Source organism: Rhamphochromis sp. 'chilingali' (assembly GCF_963969265.1).
Source record: "Rhamphochromis sp. 'chilingali' genome assembly, chromosome: 10".
In the NCBI taxonomy this organism is placed as follows: Eukaryota; Metazoa; Chordata; class Actinopteri; order Cichliformes; family Cichlidae; genus Rhamphochromis; species Rhamphochromis sp. 'chilingali'.
Genome location: NC_137937.1, coordinates 39,779,263 through 39,802,661, shown reverse-complemented (window position 1 = coordinate 39,802,661; position 23,399 = coordinate 39,779,263). Strand labels below are relative to the sequence as shown.

The following is a 23,399-nucleotide window of genomic DNA, read 5'->3' as shown; positions in this document are numbered from 1 at the left end:
ATTCTGAATACCACCTTTTTAAACGGTAACAGAATACAGTTACTCATATTTTGTATTTTAAATAGGTAACGGTGGTTCATGTACTCTGTTACTTTCCAACACTGACTGTGGGACGCAATGAAATTAAAATTGAGGGTGTGTCAACAAAAAGGTGTGTAATAAATAATATTTAATTTGCATTTGATTTATGTTTAAAGAATGGCAAACAATCACATAATTTAGGACTTTGTTGTACATATTTGGCACAAAAATCACTGAAAGTGAAATATGTGGACACGAAATGTTGCTGCACACACAGACAGGTAGACGCTTATTAAATACATTCCTGTGACGTCATCACAGCGCGTCACCAGCAGCTGACCCGGCAGCATGTGGCGGACCGGGGCGACCTTGGTGTTCGGAGCGGGACTCGGAGCGGCGGCGAGCCGTCTGTTGAGCGCCGGAGGCTGGCGTGAGGAGGGGGGAGCCGGCCTGATGAGCCGGGTTCCGGTCATCCCGGTACCGGGAGTCCCGACGGTGCAGGCATCAGAGCTGCAGGTGAGTGTGCGTGAGGTCATAGACTTCCGGCATTTGCTTGTGTGTGCTCCAAAAGTGTCTTCTATCTAGTTTTCCTAACATTGTTTCCTTGACCCGATGAGGAAAACAAGTTAGGAGACGCTTAACGTCTCTGCTTAACGACGTGACGCCGGATCTCCGAAGTGTTAAAAACTACAACTTGCAGGAGACTGACTACAAAGCGCGCATCTCACTTTAGCTGTTTGTGAGACCCACAGCAGACCGGCTCTCCTTCAGCCTCCTCTCATTTATCGGAGCTGCTGTTTTCACAGCGAACACTCGAGCCTGAGCTCACACTGGAGCCGCTGAGTCTCTCTGCTGGTTCTCACTGACAGACCCTGCTGCTGTATGTCGGTAACAGCCAGTGGCGGTTCTAGCCTGTATTGCGGCCTGGGCGAACACTCCCTCTGGCATCTCTGTTTTGGACAGTACTATCCTCTATGCTGTTGTTGTATACAGAGGCAGCAGGTTGAGTGAACCACTGAACCACAAGCCCAGTAATGTTGTGAGGAGGATGGAGCTGAACTCCGTTAGGGTGGTGTCTGAGAGGCAGATGTTGTCCAAGATAAGGACAATCATGGATAATACCTCCCACCTACTCCATGACATGCTGGCTAGTGACAGGAGCACACTCAGAGACTGAGATTACCCACAATGCACCACTGAACGACACAGGAATCATTCCTGCCTGTGGCCATCTCCCTGTACAACTCCTCCACCTAACACACTGTGAACACTGCAACAGCTACAACCTTTTTACACACGCTCTTTTCTACTCTGGAATATTCTTGTCAATTTTCTTGATATTTATTTATCATCACCTCTGTTAATCCTTGATATTTAGAATTGAGTGATCTGTATATATTAGTGCTGTTTCTTAAACGTGTAAAATCTGTAACATAATGTATTGTTTGGAGTTTAGTCAGTTACTGTTACTATTTTTACCATTTCTTCTTGGAGCAACTGTAATCCACATAATTTCCTTAGGGATTAATAAAGTATTCTGATTCTGATTGGTTCAGGATGACCTGCCATTATCCAATCACACATCTGCTTACCTGGATCTGTTGCTTGTTTCTCTTCTTTTCTCTATTTTCTAAACTGAGCACCCGATGGCTTTGAACTTTTCTTGTCCATCTTACATTGGTTTTAATTTTGCTCTTCAGTATGAACACAAATCCCCCAACTCAAGGGTCACCACAACATAACCTAGACCTACACCTTAGTTCACAGATTTACTTTGTCGAGGGTTTATTTCTGGGATTTCACACAAACCAGGATTCAAATCATGAATACATGATGGGCTTGGATTTACAACATGCTGAATGAAATGTGCTCTATTTGGAAGCAGCCGGCCCCTCCCCTTTCAAAGGGTCGTGTGTGAGACTTTAAATTGTCAAGCTTAATTATAAATTTGTTATTGATCCTTTACCCCGAGTCCTAAAGTGTAAATTTATTTTCTAACTCTTCTTATATTTATTGTTTGTTTACTGGCACTGCTGTAACTGCAGCCTCGTCGTCTCGTCTCTATATGCTGGACTGTCTGTAGCGGAGATGACAATAAAGTTTACTTTGACTTCAGCACCGCGCAGGCGCACCGAGGGCTCTCGCGCTCACTTTTCGTGTATAGAATTATGAAGAAACATCGGTGCAAATTATAAGTTTGTATCATGATGTCTGGTGTTTTTGTGTTTGTTGCTTTGTTTTATTTTGCGAGTTGGTTATTAGACGCTGCTCCAGCCAGCCAGAGACTCCGCCGCAAGCAGCAGGCACACCTCGCAAACGGAGGGCGCTCTTACTCCCAGCAAATAGGTGATAGAAAACCGATCGGTGCCTCTGCCATTCCCAATATGCGCTGGCTGATGTCGGGGCAGCATGAGTACGAGCAACTTTATTTTTTCTTTTTTGCCGATGCCCGTGATGCCGCCGCGGGCAACCGCCCATATCAAAAACCGCTACTGCTGACAGCACATCCTCCTGTGACTGTCACGTCACAATCATTTGGCTCACTGGGTAAAAAAAAATGAAATCCATGGTATGTTCTTCTATCTGGCTGCTGTGGAACTCGTTTCCTCCGCCCTGCGACTGCATTTCCTCCATCATCACTGATCCTAGCTGACCTGAAGCAAACATGAAGCTGTAACATAACAAAGGACATCAATGATCACTGGGCTCATACGGCATGCTTCATGCAGCAACTCAACAGGAAGTAGTTTTTATTCACTCAGGCTCCAGCTGTGACTTTAACAGCTGCTCATAAAACTAGGAATGTATCAAAATGCAGTTAGAAGGAACACTTACACCATCTGCTGCACGCTGTTCATGTCGATGCTGCAGCAGCTCCTTCAGGTGTGTGAGTCCATAAAAACACTGAGGAAGAAGACTTCCATATACTCTGGATTATTGATCAATTAGTGGGAGGAGTCTCTGTGTTCCCGATTGGCTGATTGAGTGTGTCTCTGTGTCTAGGTGAGTCCAGGTAGCTCAGGAGCTGTGATGAAGTATGGCTTCCCCTCACTGGGCAACATCAAGACCAGAGAATCCTACGTCACCTCCTACGACCCCCGCACGCGTACTGCATCCTGGGTAATAGAGCGGCTAAACCCCGCCTCCCTGAGCGGACTGTCAGACAGGAAGTACTGCGAGTTCAAAGAGGATGACAGGTGCGACAGGAACAGGGCAGGTAAAGTTCATGTTCACATCAGTGTTCTCCCACCGGGCTGTCAAACACAGGGCACGTGGGCCAGAACCGGCCCTCATGAGGTGCGAGCTGGACTCGCCTTTCTGCAGCTCTTATTGAGATGCTGTAAAAATCCAACTGTGCGAGCAGAGCTGCAGATAAACACCGTGACCCCAACTTTCCTTGCTTGAAAATTGTGGTCCGTGCAGGTTAACGAGGCGACAGGTGAAGGACGTTCTTCTCTACCTGTGAAGTTGTTTGAATTCTTAACGTGTAACATCTGTTTTCATTCATTGGCAGCGTTCATGTTTTCCACCGAGCGACCAATGCCGACTACAAGGGGAGCGGGTTCGACAGGGGCCACCTGGCCGCAGCAGCCAACCACAAGTGGAGCCAGAAAGCCATGGACGACACGTTCTACCTGAGCAACGTGGCTCCACAGGTGAGACTTTTTACCTGGACAGGCTCATCCAGAGTATTGATTACCTGATTGATTCTATGGATCTCTGGTGTTTGTGAGCAGAACCCTCACCTGAACCAGAACACCTGGAACAACCTGGAGAAACTCTGCCGCTCCCTCACCAAACGCTACCTCAACGTCTACGTCTGCACTGGCCCGCTCTACCTGCCCAGGTAACCTGCTGCCCATCCTTCTGTGATGACTGAGGGGAGGGGCTTGGGAATGACATTGTCAGGTGCGTGTTTCAGGCAAGAGGCTGACGGGAAACTCTACGTTCGATATCAAGTGATAGGACGAAACCACGTCGCCGTGCCGACACACTTCTTTAAGGTGAGGGCCACCCGCCGGATGGTGTCAGCACTCCTGCCCGTCAGCTGGCGATAAGTTCTCCTGTCCCATGTGCCCTCAGGTGCTGATCCTGGAGCAAGCGGACGGCAAGGGGGTGGAGCTCCGTTCGTACGTGTTACCAAACGAACCTATCAGCGAGCAGGTTCCTCTGGAGCGTTTCCTGGTTCCCATAGAAACCATCGAGCGCATGTCAGGACTCCTGTTTGTGCCAAACATCATGAAGAGGACCGCCGGCGGCGTACGGGCCATCGCTGACAGATGAGCTGCATTACCCACAATCCTCTGCTTCAGACTTCCTTTAATCACAGATCAATAACGTTCGAACGTTTATGAACTTAATTATTTGTGAACTATCAGTGTGAGCATTGCTTCTGATCGAACAAACACACAACATACCAAAACAATTTTATTTAATGTTACAAAGCATCTGCACCTTCAAAATAAAAGTCTTTTTTTAACCCACTCCCTGTCCCGATTTCAAAGTGTTTTTATAAAGTCTGTCCACGGGGACATCACATGTTGATTGGCTGCAGGTCAGCTGTTGTCCAGCTCCACGTCGTCACTGAGCTCTGAGAAGATGTCAGAGAGCTGATAAAGTCTCTCCTTCTCCTCCTCTTCCTGCGCCTCCTGGGGCTCACACTTCTTCAGTCTCTCCTCCAGGACAGGGACGGCTCTGCTCTGTAGGAAGTCGATGATCTCTGAGAGACAGGCGATTACAGATTACTGCAGGCTCACCTGAACACGACACTTAAACCTGAATTACTCTGAACAACTGAACCTGAGAGCTTGCATGCTGCATCCAGGTGCTCAATGAAAACTGGGAAATCTGAGGGGTGTACTAAATGCAAGGACCACACATCCAGGCTTTGTTTGAGCCCCAGTCTGAGTAACGCCCGGGGTGCTCATCGCCTGTCTGTCCGCTCAGTTTGAGCTGCACTACAGCGCAGCTGCTCCTGACCAGGTGAGCAGTTTAGTTACCATTGTGATCGAACAGGTAAGAAGACTTCAGAGGGGTCGGGCTGTCTCAGGTGTGCTCCGGTTGGAGGTTTCTTCGATGCTCGACATGACACGACTTGTTTGTGTGGTTTGGTTTTGGAGAACAGATTCGGCGTGTCCTCGTGTTTGTGTGGTCGGAAACACACTGCACACAAACAGCTGAGGTCACGTGACCCGACACTCGGGTCACATGATCAAAGCTACACTCTGGTTTAATCTGACAGTGCGACACAAACAGGAAGTGGAACACACACCAAGCTCGAGCTGCTCACCTGCGTACGACAAACTCGTCCAGTTTGGAACTCTGGAAACCTTCAACCTGTAAAACATCTTCTGCACACACATCGGCGTCACAGTCCTGAAACACACACACAGGTGTGACACCACAATACTGCCTGTAGTACAGTCTATTGTGTACTTAATACTAGTTTGACCTCACCCGATGAGTCCAGCCACCTCGTCCCAGTCGATGTCCGCTGCGTCGTCCACATGCATGTTATAGAGCCTGAACACACACACACACACACACACACACACACACACACACACACACACACACACACACACACACACACACACACACAGTGATGTCCATCATGACTGGAGGTTTGTCCTGCATTCTCATTGGCTGCTCAGCGAATGCTCTGATGGGTTCGCGTCACTCACGTGTTGATGAGGTGGATTTTTGCGGCGTACCCCTCGGCACCTCGGCTGAACACTCCCTTTGAGGACAGCTTAGACTTCAGCAGGTAGAACCTGGAAAACACCAACACCTGAGTTATACCCGAGGATCCGCTGCTGGCGTGGAATGTACCGGTCTGGTTCACGTGAGCAGAGGAGCACCGACCACTTGAGACGACACTGGATCCAGGACCGGGTCTCCACCTGCTCGCTGATCCTCTTCCAGGGCAGGTTGTTGCACAGCTGGTTTCGGCTCAGACCTGCAGGGCTCTGCTGGACCAGCATCTCCAGGTGAGCCCTGACAGCCTGCCAAAGGCGCAACTCTTCCTCTGCAGTCCAGGTACCGCGACCCTGAGCTGGGTGTGAGCGCACAGACAGGAGAGCATTTTCACGGCTGAGCAGAGAAATCTGTTCTACAGATCAATAACCGATCAATAACCTGCTCCGTCTCAGGTCACAATGAGCAGCTGGAACAAATCTGCAGAATTCTGACTCGGCGCCACGACAGCAACCAGATCAGCCCAACAAATGAACTTTCAAAATAAGCATGGGGGTCGTTTACTTTAAAAAATTAAAACAAGTCACTAAAGATATCTGACCAAGTCGTCTAAGTACAGTCTGTGATTGACCACAGTGGAGTTCAGAGGTTAGGGGTCACAGGGAAGCTCACCGATGGTGTTGAAGCGTTTCTCCAGCGAGTAGATGCTGCGGTCCATCTTCTCTGAGATTCTCTTCCAGTCGTTGCCGTGGAGCTTCTGCAACTTTGTGAGAGAGCATAGCTCATCCTCAGAAAACCTGAATGAACACACCCAAATTGTGTCAGGTGACCGTCAGGTTAACGAGTCAAACATAAACCCATGAACATGCAACGTGACCTCTGACCTTCCCATGTTATTCCTCTCATCAAAAATCTTCTTGGCTCTGACGTAAACCTGATCACATGTCCGAGGAATCCCCTCAGCTGCAGACAGACAAGAAGATCAAAGGTCATACTGGGATCACTGATTTTAAAATCACAGCAAGACTTAATTATGGAGTTCCACAGGGTTCAGTGCTAGGACCAATTCTGTTTACATTATACATGCTTCCCTTAGGCAGCATCATTAGAAGACATAGCATACATTTACACTGCTATGCAGATGACACCCAGCTCTATCTGTCCATGAAGCCAGATAACACACACCAATGAGTTAAACTGCAGGAATGTCTTGAAGACATAAAGACCTGGATGGCCGCTAACTTTCTGCTTCTTAATTCAGATCAAACTGAGGTTATTGTACTCGGCCCTGAAAATCTTAGAAATATGGTATCTAACCAGATTCTTCCTCTGGATGGCATTACCTTGGCCTCCAGTAACACTGTGAGGAACCTTGGAGTCATTTTTGACCAGGACATGTCCTTCAACGCACATATTAAACAAATATGTAAGACTGCTTTCTTCCATTTGTGCAACATCTCTAAAGTTAGAAATATCCTGTCTCAGAGTGAAGCTGAAAAACTAGTTCATGCATTTATTACTTCCTGGCTGGACGACTGCAATTCATTATTATCAGGAAGTCCTAAAAACTCCCTGAAAAGCCTTCAGCTAATCCAAAATGCTGCAGCAAGAGTCCTGACAGGGACTAGAAAGAGAGAGCAGATTTCTCCTGTTTTGGCTTCCTGTTAAATCCAGAATTCAACATCCTGCTCCTCACATACAAGGTCTTAAATAATCAGGCCCCATCTTATCTTAATGACCTTGTAGTACCATATCACCCTATTAGAGCACTTTGCTCTCGCTCTGCAGGCCTACTTGTTGTTCCTAGAGTATTTAAAAGTAGAATGGGAGGCAGAGCCTTCAGTTTTCAGGCCCCTCTTCTGTGGAACCAGCTTCCAGTTTGGATTCAGGAGACAGACACTATCTCTACTTTCAAGATTAGGCTTCAAACTTTCCTTTTTGCTAAAGCATATAGTTAGGGCTGGACCAGGTGACCCTGAATCCTCCCTTAGTTATTGTTAAGAGATATATTCTAAAACACTTCTTCAGCTGAGAATCAGAGAGGAGAAACACACAGTTTTCTTGCTAGGAAGGGCAGTCACCAGAGTGCACGCACAAGAGTGAGGATCAGAGACTCGCAGCTCTGAGACTGCCCTGGTCTTTATTTATACTTTAGTGGGCGTTTGTTCCTTACATTGGAATGTGGAGGTGTGTATGTATGTTTGTGTGTCAGAGTGTGACCCCACAAACGACTTCCCTTAACCTGCTGGTCTGGAAAATCTGGAAACAGTTCATCTATATGTAAAAAAGGGCACTTAGACTAAGACTGACATAGCTACGTTAATCCTACCGTAAAACAATAAGAGAAGGTACGACCTCTCCCATGCTCCCAGGATGTGGATGTGAATGCCAGAGCACTCTGGAATGCACGCAAAGCTTTTGCAGACTATTAAGGATCGCACATCCTATCACTACCATATGTAAACTTATATTATTAAAAGATTATACTGACTACTAAATACAATTTTCTATTGACAGTTATGCTGCAATAGACGTAGGCTGCCGGGGATTCCCATGATGCACTGGGTGATTCCTTTCCAGTCACCTTTCTCACTCACTATGTGTTAATAGACCTCTCTGCATTGAATCATATCTGTTATTAACCTCTAGTTGTGTTCAAATTCATGGGCTGCATCCTCCTGAGGACCCGGCCTTCGCGGTCTACGTGGGCCGGGTCCTCAGAAGGTCGGGCAGGCTGGAAGTAAACGGCTGTGAAATGGGACGGTCCAGCCTTCAGATTAGCGTCACCGCTGTCTCGTGGAGTTTAATAAACTCGGCCGTCTGCTCCTTGCTGTCTAAAATATAACAGGACACTGGAGGAAACTCCAGTGTATTTGTGTGTGTGTATATATATATATATATATATATATATATATATATATATATATTAGGGGTGCAACGATATTCGTATCGATATTGAACCGTTCGATACAGTTCGGTACGCATATGTATCGAACAATACAACATTTGTAATTTATTTGTAATTTATTTTATCAACTTTCCTTCTGACGATGCTGTCTGTGTTGAGCGCTCAGTGAATCTGCGTTCGACTACTCCGCCTAGGCTGCACTGTCGAGCGCAGATCCACTGAGCACTCAACACAGACAGCATAGTCAGAAGGAAGAGCGCAGGGCACCTCCCCCACTCTCATTCAGATCTGGCGTTTGGAACTATTTTGGTTTTCATGTATGACCCTGAAGGTAAGCGAGTCATGGACTAAAGTAAAACAGTATGTTGGATGTGCCATGCAATGCTCAATTACATGGGTGGGAGCTAGTGTGCTAGTGCAGTTAGCTCGTTAACGTGTTGGCCGTCTAGCCCCACGCACGGGGCGATCGGCGGTAGCTCGTTAACGGAGATTTGCCGTGTTGTGGTGTTAAGGTCATTTCAACGAGATTAACCTGAAAGCACTAGTGGGAACACAACGAATATGACTGCACATTTACGCCGACATCATCCTAGTGCAAAGACAAAAACAACAAGCATGCTACTAACTTTAGCCGAGTCATTTAGACAGCTGTTAGCACATGATTCTCCTTATGCTGCTGAGAATATAGCCCAGAAGAAGCGCGTAGTATAGCTTTTATTTTGGAAAGAGCCATTTCTCTGTAATAAACTCTCTTTTCCAAAGATGAGTGATTCCTCAATCAGATACAGGGCTTGCAATATCGCTAGCCCGACGTCCCGGAGCTAGCGATTTTTTCAGTCGGGCTACCAAAATCTATCTCTTCCCTGCCCGTCGGGCTATTGTAGGAAAAATATATGTCAATGCTTTTGCATTCTTTCAGAAATGTAGCTGGGTAATTATGTCATTGGCATCGGTGAGCCACTGTCAATATGTGACATATTGAAATCGCGTTTGAATTTGCGCTTGTTTTTTGCTTTCACTTTGCAATCGTGCGAACTGTGTATAGAGAGCGACAGCACTGATCTGTGAGTGATGATAATTTGTGCACCAATTCCTCTGACATCGTCTTATTAATCGTTAGCTTACTATGCAAACATGACAAGTGAAATCTCCCGCAGCAAACTTAAACATGTGAGAGGTTGATCGCGCAGAGAATCACTGAGCTTATGTGAGTGAGTGTGTAAAAGCAGCAGGATTTATATTTGACTACGATGACCTGGATTAGAGCTGGGCGATATGAGATTTTTTCATATCACGATATGTTTTTTAATTTCAGGCGATAACGATATCTATCACGATATCAGCCAAATAACTATATTTGTAAGATTTAAATGTGCCGTTGCTCACAAGTAAAATGTGAAATAATCAGCAGCTTGTTTTTAAATATTTATTTCCCATAATAAGTTCAACAGGGTAGATGTACTTAAGGAACATGAGACTTTTTCAGATAAATAAAGGCAAATATTGCAAACTACACAAAAGGCAGCCGCTAAAGCGTTTAAGTTTCAAAATAGAACAAATGAAACAGACTAAATTGTCAATTCCACTTAGAAACAAAATATTAATTCTAAAAATAAATCTTAGTTTGTTTTACAGAAGAACAGACAAAACTGACTAACTTTTGTCAATATCAAATAAACTGAGAACTAAAAGGAAATTCTCAATCTCTCCTTGTTGTATAGCTGAGCTTTTCAAACAGTTTTAACAGTTACTTTAGTCTGACAAAAGCCAAATGACGAATTAGCGCTTCCAGTCAGAGACTGAGGCTACGTCCGCACGTACACGGGTATTTTTGAAAACGGAGTTTTTCCGTTCTCGTTTTAAAAAATAATCCCGTCCACACATAAAGGCAGAAATGAAGGAAAACGCTGCTATGAACATGCCAAAGCAGCAGGTGGCGCTAGATTCCTAACCGTGCAGAAATGTTGGCCAATCAGAAGTCTAGAAGCCTCGGTGGGAAAAAGTAAACAAAGCTGGGGCATAGAAGCAGAACCGAGTCGTATGTGTGGAGGGACAGTAACTGTGTGTATATGTAAGCATTTAAACACTGCAGAGAGTAGAATTAACAGTATTGTAGAAATTCATTTCACCGAAACAATAACGTGGCGCACAGTGTGACGCATGCACCAGTTTATTGTATTTCCAGACTTGCTTTCGGCACAATTTACAGTGCACGCTACTCTGTTTTTTGTCAGACTTGAAATAGCCGAAATACCTTCACACTACGGAACTTCTATGGCTCTTCCGTTCGACAATCTCTCCGGCGTTGCAACCATCATCTGTTTTCTCTTCGGTCACGCTCGGTTGATTTTTCTAGTCGGCACACTCATTTCCTCCATTACCCGCTGGCTGCTTCCCAAACAAACACACGTGCGGCTTGGCACTTGTGCTGTACGTAACAAGTCACGCGACGTGAAGCTGCGGCTGTGATTGGTTCGGCTCTGCGCTACTTAATTTGGATTGGCTGACCTTTTTTTTTTTTTTTTTTTTTAAGAGGACAAGAGCGTCGAAGTCTATCGCGATAGTTTAATTTCTCTATCGAGTAAAAGTTATATCGCGATACATATCGTTATCGTTCTATCGCCCAGCTCTAACCTGGATGACTGAGAACCTTCACAGACAGATATATATTTTAGTTCTGCTGAGCCAAATAAGACAGGTCAGGGTGAAGAAGTGACAGCCAAAGAAAAGCTTACCACAAAACGGAAAAGTTATGACAAATCAGACTATAAGGCAAAAAGAAAGTGCAGCTTTATGGTTTCATGGACAAAAGAATTTCTGTGGCTGCAATATGACGAGCTAAATAACCAGGGCTGCACATAAGTGGTCCGCAGGTGCGCATTCGCTGTCAAAATAAAAAACACGCACAAGGGTTAGGGTTAAATTTAAAAACTGTACTTTTGAGTTAAAATATATATTTATAATTTTAATAAATGACAAATTAAAAAGGCATGAACATTTTTTTTGTATCGAAAAAATATCGAACCGTGACACCAAAGTATCGAACCGAACCGAACCGTGAATTTTGTGTATCGTTGCACCCCTAATATATATATATATATGAAGTTTATATGAAATGCGCCCTGAGGTGACTGTTGTTGCAATTAGGCACTGTATAAATAAAAGTGAACCCAACGTCGTTCTGCATTGGTTACGTACCGATGTTCTCCAGGAAGTGATGCTGTGCTTTCAGCCTCCTGATCTCCAGCTCCTGCTCTTTGAACCTGTGAGGAAACAGAAGCTGCTCCGCTGAGCTGATTCCCGTCAGAGCCAAGAAGTCGGCCACGTTCTGTTCGATTTGCTGGTTCTCAAGCTGAGAGTACCGCCCCCAGCGCAGAGACACACCTGGAGGAAGACAGGCGTTCACAGGGTTAATGCGCAGTGCTCGTACCTTCCTGCTGGTGGCGTCTGCAGCAGCGTTACCTTTCTTTTTGAAGGCCTTGAAGCGTGCCAAGTCGTACCGCAGCAGCTTGTTGATCTGATCGGCAGATTTCTTCTTCACATGAGGAACAAATTCCTGAAGTTCCTCCAACAACTTATGGTCAAACCTGAAGCACATGACATCATCATCATCATCAGCTGACATCATCATAAAAGCAGAGACAACAAAGATGGACGCCGCATGAGGAGCTTTGCGTCCACGCTGCTTCCTGTCTGAGCGTGCGGAGCCGCAGGTGGTAAGGTGTCACGGCTCCCCAGCTTTGTTCAGTCTCTGATCTTTCTGTGTTGTGTTCACTGACGTCTCGTTAACATGAACTTTATGAACTCACTCTTCAGGATCAGCTGCCGCCTCCGTTCTCCTCTTCTTCTTCTCCTCCTCCCCGTGACCCCCCGCTGCACCTCTCTGCCTCTTTGCAGGATTTACATTCTTCGTTGCCTTCTCTCCATTACATGATGTCACTTCCTGCACACTTTCACTTCCCCTCTCCTCCTTCAACCTGTTCTTGACTGTTTGAACCGACACATGTGCATTTGCTGTTGCTGTGGCTACACTCGCCATGCGCGCCGCCTTCTTCTTTTGTTTAGTCTCGCTGTAAGGCTCCCTTTCCTGTGATGTCACTTCCTCTTTCTTTTTCTTCTTTCCTCCCTCGCTGCTCTTCTCCTCTTTTCTGCTCACCTGTCCATGACGAGAACAGAACACCTCCTTCTCCTCCTTTCTCTTTTCTGGCTCTTTGTCCTCCTGTTTTTTCTTCCTTTTCTTCTCCCTGCTCACCTTTTCATCCCCAGTAGGAGGTGAGGGAGGAGCCAACAGTTCTTCCTCCTCCTCTTCTCTCCTCTTTTTTCTCTTTTTCTTCTTCTCCTTCCTGCTCAGCTGTTCACCCAGACCAGGAGACGAGGGACCCGGTTCCTCCTCTTTCTTCCTCTCTGCCTCGCTGGTTTCCTCCTGTTTGTCCCCCCTCTGCTCTTTCTCCTCCTTCTCCCCATTCACATGTGCATCTTCAGCAGAAGAAAAAGGAGAACTGAACACCTCCTCTTCCTCCGCTCTTCTCTTATTTTTCTTCTTCTTCTTCTTCTTCCCCTCGCTGGTTTCCTCCTCCTCCCCGTTCACCTGTCCATCTTCAGCAGGCGAGCTGAACACCTTCTCCTCCTCTCGTCTCTTCTTTTTCTTCTCCTTCCTGCTCACCCGTTCCTCTTCAGCGGGAGGACTGAACAGTTCCTCCTCCTCCTTCTCTCCTCTCTCAGGAGTGTCGATGTCGATGGGAGCAGGCGACTCCTCGCCCTCTGCGCGCCTCCTCTTCTTCTTCTCACAGGATGATGGAGGTGTCATGATGGGAGGAGCAACAGGAGGAGGCGATGGCTCGATGCTGCAGGTCAGTTTGTGACAGAAGCTGCAGAAGAAGAAGAGGAAGGTCAGGTCAGGTGTGGCCAATCAGGACAAATAAACAGGACACAGGTGTGAGCTGACCGCCTGGCACAGGCGAGGCTTCAGTGGGGGAGGTGTACCCGGCCACTTCACTTTACGCCCGCTGCCAGGGCGCAGGAAGCCGCTGCAGGATTCTCCTGAACAACGGGTATTGCCGCTCAGACAACACATTTTGAAACGGCTCTAACATCACCTGTGTGTCTCGGCGCGCCCCAGCCAACATTCATTATCAAAGTGTCCAAGCTCACATGTGACAGCGACCAGGTGTGCTTCACCTGTGATATGATCTCCTCACCGCAGGAAGAGACGCTCGTCTGTCTGGCTTCAGATCACGTGACTTCATTAGAGAGGGTGTGCGCACGTCGTCAGGCCGTAACAGCGATCAGAAACATTATCAATCAGCAGAAAACCCGATAACGAGTCAGAGCTTCACGTATCACCACCACGGAGCCCCCAAGGACGGCCCCCACCTGTGGCTTCCACCCGGCAAGACTCAATCAGCTCCAACCGACAGTCAGGACACATCTAGACCCCCTTCAGCTGGTTTAAAGTGGCGTCAGACAGGCGGATGTTGTCCGAGCTGGCCAGTCAGAGGAACGTGCTCAGTGAGAGACGGAGACTGCCCATAATGCACCACAGAACGACACAGCGTGCACACTGCAGCAGTTACAGCCTTTGGCACGTCGTCCACACCAAAGTGCAGCTCAGTGTGAGCGGTTCAATCTGTGACGTGTGTCGTCGATTCACACCAGGATTCAGGGTGCTTTTATTCAGCTGTGACATCACGTCCTCTGAGATTAACCACACAGCTCTCTATACTCCTCACTGTACTCCTTCACCTCTGCAACTCCCTCTATTCTTCCTCTGAATGCTTTCCTATACTTCCTCATTTCTCCATCAAGCCTCCTTGTCTCCTGTTCACTGTGCAGAGGAAACAACTTCTCAGCTGGTTCCCTCAGCACCCAACCTGTAGGTAACTCCTCCCACAACCAGGAGCCCCTAAGCATTCCTCCTCTTCCTCCTCGGGCATCTTCCAAAACCATCTGCTCTCCCTAACCTCTTTTCCTCGAGCCCAGTGAGAAAAAGAGAAGAGTGGCCTTCTGTTCAAAGGAGGAGGAGCAGGTAGGGTCAGATGACGTCACAGAGCACAAACACGTGATCTGTCCTGTGCTCACAGCTGTGACACGCGTGTACATGTTTACAACAGTCACACAAACTGCTGCGCTGTGGCTGTCGTGGTTGCGTGTAATCGGCTCACGGGTCAAACTCTGTTACAGCTAAGAAGCCACGGTATCGGCCGGTAGCTAGCGTTCTTACTAAACTCCGTGTCCGGGGTCGCTCAGGTGTGACGACCCCAGCAGCGCGTGGAACACGATCAGCTGATCAGCTGCCGTCTACCTGAGAGGAGACTACGGCAGCGGGGTCAGGGGTCAACCCGCCTCAGACAAAAGACGAGCTCGAGCTGCATCGCGAATTCGCCGCTGAAACCAACCTGGCGCTCATATGTGACGTCACTAAAGAGCTCTTACTCTGTAAAAACCGAACCGGTCACACTGAGGGTTAGGGGTCAGGGCGAGTTCAATTTAACGCTAACCTTAAAGAAAGAAAACGGAAGTGCTCCTACCTGATCTGGTGTGATCGATCTTTCTCGCGCTCTTACAGCCGTTAAACTTTGATTCTCGCCGACTCGCGCTCTTTGGCGGATGCACGCGGACGGCGGAACTCGCGCTACTTGTTTACGTCCTGTGTTGCAGCCGCGCATGCGCAGTGATGGACATGCTCAGTGGAGGAAGTGAAGCGGTCCCTCTGAGTTTCCGGATTCGTTTGAGGGTTAATTTTTTCTATTGGTGCACGAAGAAGAGCTGATAGGAGCAGGCGCTCCGTAAAATACATGTGCGCTTCCATAAAAATAAAAATATATAAAAACTAAAATCAAACAAAAGCAAAGGGCACATTAGAGTTTACTAACTAAACCAGTGGTTTAGCAGTGTGAGTGTGATCAAGTTCCTTTGAATACATGTGAAACAGAGCTGGAGACTGATTTAGTCAGAGATTAAAAGTGTCAAAAGCGCCAAATGTGAATTTTTCATCTGATGAAATACATCCAGTAATATCCCCTAGGAGTAACACTGACCTCTGTCCATCCACTCCTTGTTATACTGTGATACAGCGAGTAAAATTATGATTACACAGCAGTTTCCAATGTATGAGGTAGAGATGGACCGATCCGATATTCATCCAGGCTGGAATATTGAGTTTGCAGCAGGCTGTGAGTAAGTTTATTTCAGCATGAAACACATTTGTTGTTTCAACTCTTGGAGCTGATCAAAGTCTTAAAATAAGCTGCAGAGAAAAAAACAACAACCAATGCACTTATGTTGTGATGAAGCTGTGCTGGAACAACCAGTTTATTTCAGAGTTACTAAAACAACGCATTTATCAAAACATCTTTTAAAAAGCTCAAAGGACACAACAGTGTGTTTGTTTTATTATTATTATTTTTATATTATTAGTCTTTGACGATAGCGTCGGCTGTCTCAGGCTGTCAGCAGCTGCGAGTTTCATGATCACGGTGTCCAGATCTACATCTTGTTAATAATTTTACCTCTTCACTACGTACGACTCTGGATACTGTAGCTCTGGTGAAAACTAAGGCCTAAATAATACTAAATAATCAGGCCCCATCTTATCGTAATGACCTTGTAGTACCATATCACCCTATTAGAGCACTTCGCTCTCGCTCTGCAGGCCTACTTGTTGTTCCTAGAGTATTTAAAAGTAGAATGGGAGGCAGAGCCTTCAGTTTTCAGCCCCCTCTTCTGTGGAACCAGCTTCCAGTTTGGATTCAGGAGACAGACACTATCTCTACTTTCAAGATTAGGCTTCAAACTTTCCTTTTTGCTAAAGCATATAGTTAGGGCTGGACCAGGTGACCCTGAATCCTCCCTTAGTTATGCTGCAATAGGTGTAGGCTGCTGGGGGATTCCCATGATGCACTGGGTGTTTCCTTTCCAGTCACCTTTCTCACTCACTATGTGTTAACAGACCTCTCTGCATTGAATCATATCTGTTATTAACCTCTGTCTCTCTTCCACAGCATGTCTTTATCCCGTCTTCCTTCTCTCACCCCAACCAATCACAGCAGATGGCCCCGCCCCTCCCTGAGCCTGGTTCTGTCGGAGGTTTCTTCCTGTTAAAAGGGAGTTTTTCCTTCCCACTGTTGCCAAAGTGCTGCTCATAGGGGGTCATATGATTGTTGGGTTTTTCTCTGTGTGTATTATTGTACGATCTACTGTGCAATATAAAGCACCTTAAGGGGATTTGGCGCTGTGTAAATACAATTGAATTGAAATCTACGTCGCTGTCACACCACTCCGAACAAATCCAATTATTCTGGATCGGGACATGTGTGGTCCTGATCAAAGGTCGCCTGCAGACAGCAACAGGAGGCGGCTTCGTTTGTCTGCAGTCAGCTGACTGAAATGTGAAATCTCTGGTCAGATTTGAACCATCGTCGCTTTTGGGACTGGGAGGGTGAGAAAGGTGTTACCAGGCAACAAGGAGGAGGACAAATAGGATCAAGCCTGATGAAACTTTATTCAAGCCTCCAACACAGGAAGTGACATTTCTCTTTACGATCAGACTTTTCCAGCTTACAGAGGTCAGAGGTCACAGAGAGGCTTCAGCTCCAGACGGACACCTGTGATTGGTAAACATGTCAGGTGGGAGAGCCTGACATCACGTCTGTGAGCTGCATGTTTGAATAAAGTTTGACAGTGAAATACAAGCTGAGATGTTTGTTAGAGAGATTATTTAAATCAGCACCACGAGGTTAAAGGTCACATTTCTGCAGTTACTACAGAATCAGGTGAGTACAGGTGAAACAGGACACAGATCAGGTCACAGGTTCACAGGTCCAGGGTGACGTTTACATGCAGAGTGTTTATCATGCGGTCAGTGAGTGCATCGTCAGTTGGTCTGCATTCAGTCACCTCGTTAGTTTGGGTTAGGGACCACAGAACAAACAGGAAGTAAACAGCTGTTTCCTGTACGGCATTGTGGTGGGAGGAGCAACAGCTGATGGATATGATGACCTCATTAAGGCTGTGTCCTTTTAAAGCTGAAAGTATGGGTTACTAAACTTCACTACATCTACCAGAATGCTTTGCATCCCCCCCCCAGTCATGTGACTTAATGAGTTGTGTCCTGCGCCCCCAAGGGTTTCAGCAGTCTCTTCAACCTCGACCACTTCTCGTTAACTTGTTAACCATCACTACATTTGCCCCTCACACTGACATGCGTGCTTCACACCTCAGACCCACACCCACCCCTCAGACCAAGGACCTTACACCCACACCTACGCCTCACGCCTCACACCTCACACCCACGCCTCACGCCCTACTACACCTTCCCTACCCCAGCATCACAGGGATGCCCACGTTCACCTTCTAATGCAGTCAAACCTCAGCTTGCCCCACCAAACATGCCTCTCTTGGCCACTAACGTGGGTTTCCTGTGGGAAAGCCCACACCGGCATCCCCACTAGCCTTGAAGGGCAAATATGCTGCGGGCGCTGTGTGAGATAAATATGGGTTTGCCCCACCCACATAGCCCCACTTACCCATCCACACAGAAGTGCTTGCAGCCCTAAGTTTGATTAAAACAAACTTCCAAACATCAAATCAAACCTCAGAGTCCATCCAAGCATTTTATTCTTCTTCCGTACAGAAACCAACCTGTGATTCCTGGTCATGTGACATGTGTTACAGGTGTGTTAGTAAAAATTAAGATTATTTCTGACAGCAGTTTGTCCTACATGCAGACGAAAACCCTCATGGCCCCAAGTCCAGGATCACTGCGGTCCTGGTTTCAGTCTGAGGAGCCAGAGCCACACTCAACAACAAATGCTACTCCTTAAAGGGAACTAGAATTCAGTCGCTCCACCCGATCAGACTTGGGGCTTCATCAGTGATGATGATGATGATGATGATGATGATGATGATGATGGAGGGAGGAGCTAGCAGATTGTGCGTCCGGGTCCTCCTCACTGTTCCTCAGCAGCAGTGAAGCTCGCTGCTCATTCATCCTCCTGGACTGGACTCTCTGGACCAAAGAGAAGAAGTTCTCCTGACCGTCAGGAACCGGAGTGAGCACGTCATCCAGGTCTGGGAGGGAACACCTCTGGTCCTCCATCCTGTCAGACTGCAGACAGAGAGACAGGTGAGGGCTGTTCTACACTATCCTGTTCCTGATGACGAGATCAGTGTTGATCCAGGACCATCCCTGAGCAGCCGCACTGTTGTGACATATTGACAGAAAGTACTTGTTTGCACCTTACAGAGAGCCATCTTGTCATGGGGTCTGGAGGTCAGTAAGTGGGAGTGGACCCAAATGCAGACACAGACAGAAGCTCACGTGGGTCATAACCCGTCTGGTAGCTAATGTAACACAACAAACATGGATAAAATCTTTTTATCCCCATAGCATCATCATCTGTTCTGATAAGCTTCTCTTTCATCCTTCAGGTAAAGTGTAGATTTGACTGAAAATGCTAAAATCAAGTCCTGCCCACAGCACCTTTACTGATTAATGTTAAAACAATGTGTACAGATAGTGAGGTACAAACGAATTTTTCTTGTTGTTCATTCGTACACATGCAGGAGCTGCACTATCATATTGCTCATAGATCAGAGTGAACTGGAGTGAAAATGGTCGGATACTTCAAACAGGGCCATTCTGACCACTGACAGGTGAAGTGAATACAGTCATACCACCTGTTAGTGGGTGGTATATATCAGGGAGCAGGTGTACATTTTGTCCTCAGACGTGATGTTAAAAGCAAGAAAAATGCACAAGAGGATTTGAATGTGTCTGACAGTTTGGGTCAGAGTGTCTCCAAAGCTGCAGCCCTTTGGTTGGTCTGCAGGGCTCAGTAACCTATCAAAGAACCAACCAGGTTCACTGACGGCTGGACCGGGTGGCCCATTCTGATAGAAAGGTGTCAGCATACACATCATGTGGATGCCCAGATGCATGTGTACTGCTTACCTGGGGAACACCTGGAAGCACAAGGCCAGATTGGAAGAAGATGAGCCGAGGAGGCGGCACGATGTTTTGGGTGATGTTCAGCTGGGAAAAGTTGTGTCCTGCATCCACGTGGATGTTACTGTGACAGGCCTACCTAAGCACTGTTACAGGCCGTGTCCACCCTTTCAGAGAAATGGTGCTCCCTGATGGTTGTGGCCCTTCAACAAGATAAGCCACGCTGCTAAACAGGTTCAGAAATGTTTTAGAGCACATGAAGTTTGAGGGCGGACTTGGCCTTCAATCAGGGATCTGTGTGATCTCCCAGACTAAGCAAATCCAGTCTAGGAGGCCTCAGCTCGCAGCTTACAGGACTCAAAGGATCTGTTGCTAACATGTTGCTGCTAACCCTAAACCAAAAGTAACCAAAGGCTTTATTATTTACCTTTTCTCTTTGCTTTAGTCAAGAACAATACTAACTTAGGGAGGTCTCTGTTTTCAAAATTAGAGGTAAGAAAGCATTTCTAATATTTCTGTCTGACATCACAAGAATCTGATTGGTCAGGAGCATTGATACTCCCGGTGTTGTAAAAACCACACCAACCAACCACACCAGTGTGTCCAATCTTTAGCTAACAGTTAACCCAGTAAAGATACAGACCTGGTAGTGTATGAGCATGTAGTAAAAGTCCAGGCTGGGCACAGGGGGTTGATCTGGACTGCAGGCCCCACAAAGAGCAGCTGGTCCCGGATCGGGCAGCAGGCTGACGCTGGCTCTCTGGTCGTCCAGCCTCTGACACTGAGACTCCAGGATCAGGTCCAACAGGGCCTCTGGCTCCCCCTGCTGGCTGCTCCTACGCTGCACCAACAACACAGGTGTTACAAGTGGTTAACAGGAGTCTGAGTTAAAGATTTGAGTTCCAACACACTTAATGTGACAGCATCTGAACACCACGATGTCACCATCTGTCCTCTCCGCTCTTTCCAAAATCACCAAAACTCTTTACTGCATGTTGAGTTTTCACTTTGATCTGCAGTTTCACACCAATGTTTGTCAAATACTACAGACCAGAAGAGTCTGCACCACACTGAGAACAGAGTCTGAGGCAGCTTATGTCAGCCTATTGCTTCTGACTGTCTGTAGATGTCTTTGATTGGAGTTCATCCAGGTGCAGAGCTTCACCTCAGACAGGTGATGATTCTTTATAAGCTACAGCTAAAAGGCTGTTTGATCCATTCATCGGGGTCTCCCCTGAATCTGTGACCTCTCTTTAATTATTCAGGCTGTTATTAAAAATCACATGAGGTAACTCTGACCACACATGTGGTCCATCCAGATTTTTAGGTTCTAACTCGTCTCATCAGACCTCTGTCTGATCAAAGCTACCCAAAGACTGATCAACACCTCCCTTCAGATTTGGCTCCACCTGGGAGCTCCTGTCTCTCCTGGACTTGTGGGACCAGCTCAGGTGTGTCTTTCACTGCAGGTGAGAGTTACCTTACTTCTGGGGGTCGTGATTCTCATTCTGGAGCTGAGTGCAGAGCTAAGGCTCTGTCCCCGAGGTCTGGCGGTGCCGCCTTCAGGACTGGGACCGGCTGGACTCACAAGGCCTCGGAGAGTCCTGAGGGTCCTCAGGGGTGAGGTGGAGGTCAGCGTCCTGCTGCTGACTTTACTGGGATTGTGGGATTCTGGTCCTGGATCCAGACTACCATTTTGATCAGGGGTCATGGGACTTTTTGACACCGCCCCCCCAATCCTGCCGTTGTGGTGAACATTTGAAGAGAGCGAGGGGGAAGGCACGCCTGGGTGTTGGCTGTCCGTCATGATGGAGGTGTGGGAGGTGCTGAGGGAGGAGTTCTCCTCAGGCTGTCGCGGTGAACCTGGACACAGAGGAAGTGACAGATAGTACTCTGTAGTATTCTGTATACTGCATTTCATTTTTTCAGACTTAAAGGCTAAAACGTCCGTTTGAGCCCCACGAGGTCAGAGTTGGCCTGCAGCCTTTTTTACTGTGTGAATTAATCCTTACCTCCATCTCCACCTACCACTCCACCCCTCGCATCAAACAGTGTGAAACATATACCATCACCCTCATGTTTTCGGACACTAACAGTTAACAACCCAAACACCTGGAAGGCAGCACAGGTTCTCTAATGACATGAAGGTGATGCTCAGACGTTTCCATCCGCTCATTATCAGCACCACCGTCAGGGTGATTTGGGGCTTTTAATCACTCCTTTGAAATGTTTGTTTTTACCAGGGTGGAGTGATTGTACAGAAATACTAATTTTTTAAAAATTGTACTTTCTCTGCAATCCACACAGAGTGAAGAACACACCCCACTAACATTTGGTTCAACGTCCCTCAGCAAGCTTCAGCCTGACCCGATGCTTTGGATGTTTGACCACTCCTCTTGGCAGAAGCGAATCGATGCTTCAGCAATGTTGAGGTCCGGGCTCTGCGGAGGCTGATCCACCGTATGTTTCTATTCAGGATGCTTTCACTGCACTGGCAGTGTGTTTGAAGATCTCCATCACCTTTGGCTGACATGCATCTGGAACCACGATGGAGACTCCGCCATGTTTCACACAAGGCTGCAGACTCTCACTGTTGCACCTCTTCTGACCTCCTCGTACATGCTGACCATGACGTGGACAGTTCCTCTGATCTTCAGTCCACTTCCGGTGTGATTTTTATACCCCAGCTTTCAGCAATAGTATGTCTTGGTTTAAAACCGGCCCCCTTCGTGAGATCAGAATCAGAATAGTTTAAGCAAATGTAGATTTGTATATATGAAGGTTTGTGTGTGTGTGTGTTGTTTGCAGCAGTGTTTAAACTCTGATTTATCTTTAAAATGTTGCCTGCAAATGAGAATGAAGCTGAGCAGTTGGGTTGTGTGCGCTCCACATGAAGCAGAAACAGTAAAGTTAGCCGAGTGCGCCCTCGGAGACGATTTCAGGTTAAAGTGAAGCTACAGAAGTAGGTCAACAACAACAGGAGCAGAGCTGCCAGTGTCTAATCGCATTTACAACACAAAGACAGCCACACACACGAATGCATTAATGAGCAGTGTCACTGCGTTCATCTGCCCCAGGCTGCAGCTCCACCCAGAGGCTGTCGGGGGAACTGCGGCAGCCCACAATAAAGCGGCAGAGAAAATCAGAGAAGTCAGAGGTGGTTCAATCTGGACTCTGAAAACGTCACGAAGGGGCCACACACACACACACACACACTCCCCGAAGAACAAAAGCTCCTGTTCCCTCACCTCTACATTACAGACTTCCTCCAACTTCCAGCTTCCTGTCTTCGACCCCGTCAGTCGTCACGCCGCTCTGCTGCTGGGTTCTTCGTCTTACTCCTCCATCGAGTGAGGTCTCTCTACCAGCCAGTCCACACAAACTTTAAAGCAAGCACAAAAGGACATACACATACTCACACAATGAAAGGAGAAGAACCCCGCCCCCTCGCCCTTACATCATGTTTCTATGGAAACCAAAGAGAGTCGTCCAAATCCCCCGCCTCACACACATACACACACATTCCTGCATTGTTAAACTCCATTCAGCTGAACTCAGAGGACGCTCTTCATCAGTGGGCCTCACACACACACACACACACACACACACACACACACACACACACACACACACACACACACACAATCTAACACTGTTGGCATAGACTTTTGCACAGTTGAACCAACAGTTTCCGGATAAAGCTTCTGTACCTGTGCCCAGACTCAAACATCATTAAAAATGCACGAGTATAATTGTAAAAAGAACCCAAAGACAGTGCTGTCATCATGTGACTGACACATCTTTAGCCAATCAGTGTGCAGCATTCTT

General features: G+C 47.1%; 3 protein-coding genes across 3 annotated transcripts; 1 reads left to right on the top strand and 2 right to left on the bottom strand.

Annotated features, from left to right (window-relative positions):
* Positions 1-342: 342 nt before the first annotated feature.
* endog (endonuclease G) lies at positions 343-4,505 on the top strand. The gene is made up of 6 exons (XM_080893082.1): positions 343-537; positions 3,025-3,218; positions 3,536-3,677; positions 3,759-3,868; positions 3,944-4,025; positions 4,105-4,505. The coding sequence occupies exons 1-6, from the start codon at positions 370-372 to the stop codon at positions 4,303-4,305; spliced, it is 897 nt and encodes a 298-aa protein (XP_080749208.1). The 5' UTR covers positions 343-369; the 3' UTR covers positions 4,306-4,505.
* Positions 4,437-15,309, bottom strand: LOC308403551 (uncharacterized protein). Its single transcript, XM_080893081.1, has 11 exons — positions 15,154-15,309; positions 12,436-13,494; positions 12,089-12,213; positions 11,825-12,010; positions 6,603-6,681; positions 6,391-6,515; positions 5,887-6,076; positions 5,706-5,795; positions 5,479-5,544; positions 5,312-5,397; positions 4,437-4,741 (listed from the first exon to the last, which is right to left on the bottom strand). Exons 2-11 carry the CDS (start codon positions 13,431-13,433, stop codon positions 4,578-4,580), a joined length of 2,109 nt encoding a protein of 702 aa, XP_080749207.1. The 5' UTR covers positions 13,434-13,494; positions 15,154-15,309; the 3' UTR covers positions 4,437-4,577.
* A 1,365-nt stretch (positions 15,310-16,674) lies between these two features.
* On the bottom strand, positions 16,675-22,994 carry LOC308403805 (uncharacterized protein). Its single transcript, XM_080893559.1, has 4 exons — positions 22,820-22,994; positions 21,052-21,434; positions 20,215-20,412; positions 16,675-18,731 (listed from the first exon to the last, which is right to left on the bottom strand). Exons 2-4 carry the CDS (start codon positions 21,376-21,378, stop codon positions 18,495-18,497), a joined length of 762 nt encoding a protein of 253 aa, XP_080749685.1. The 5' UTR covers positions 21,379-21,434; positions 22,820-22,994; the 3' UTR covers positions 16,675-18,494.
* Between the last annotated feature and the right edge of the window lie 405 nt (positions 22,995-23,399).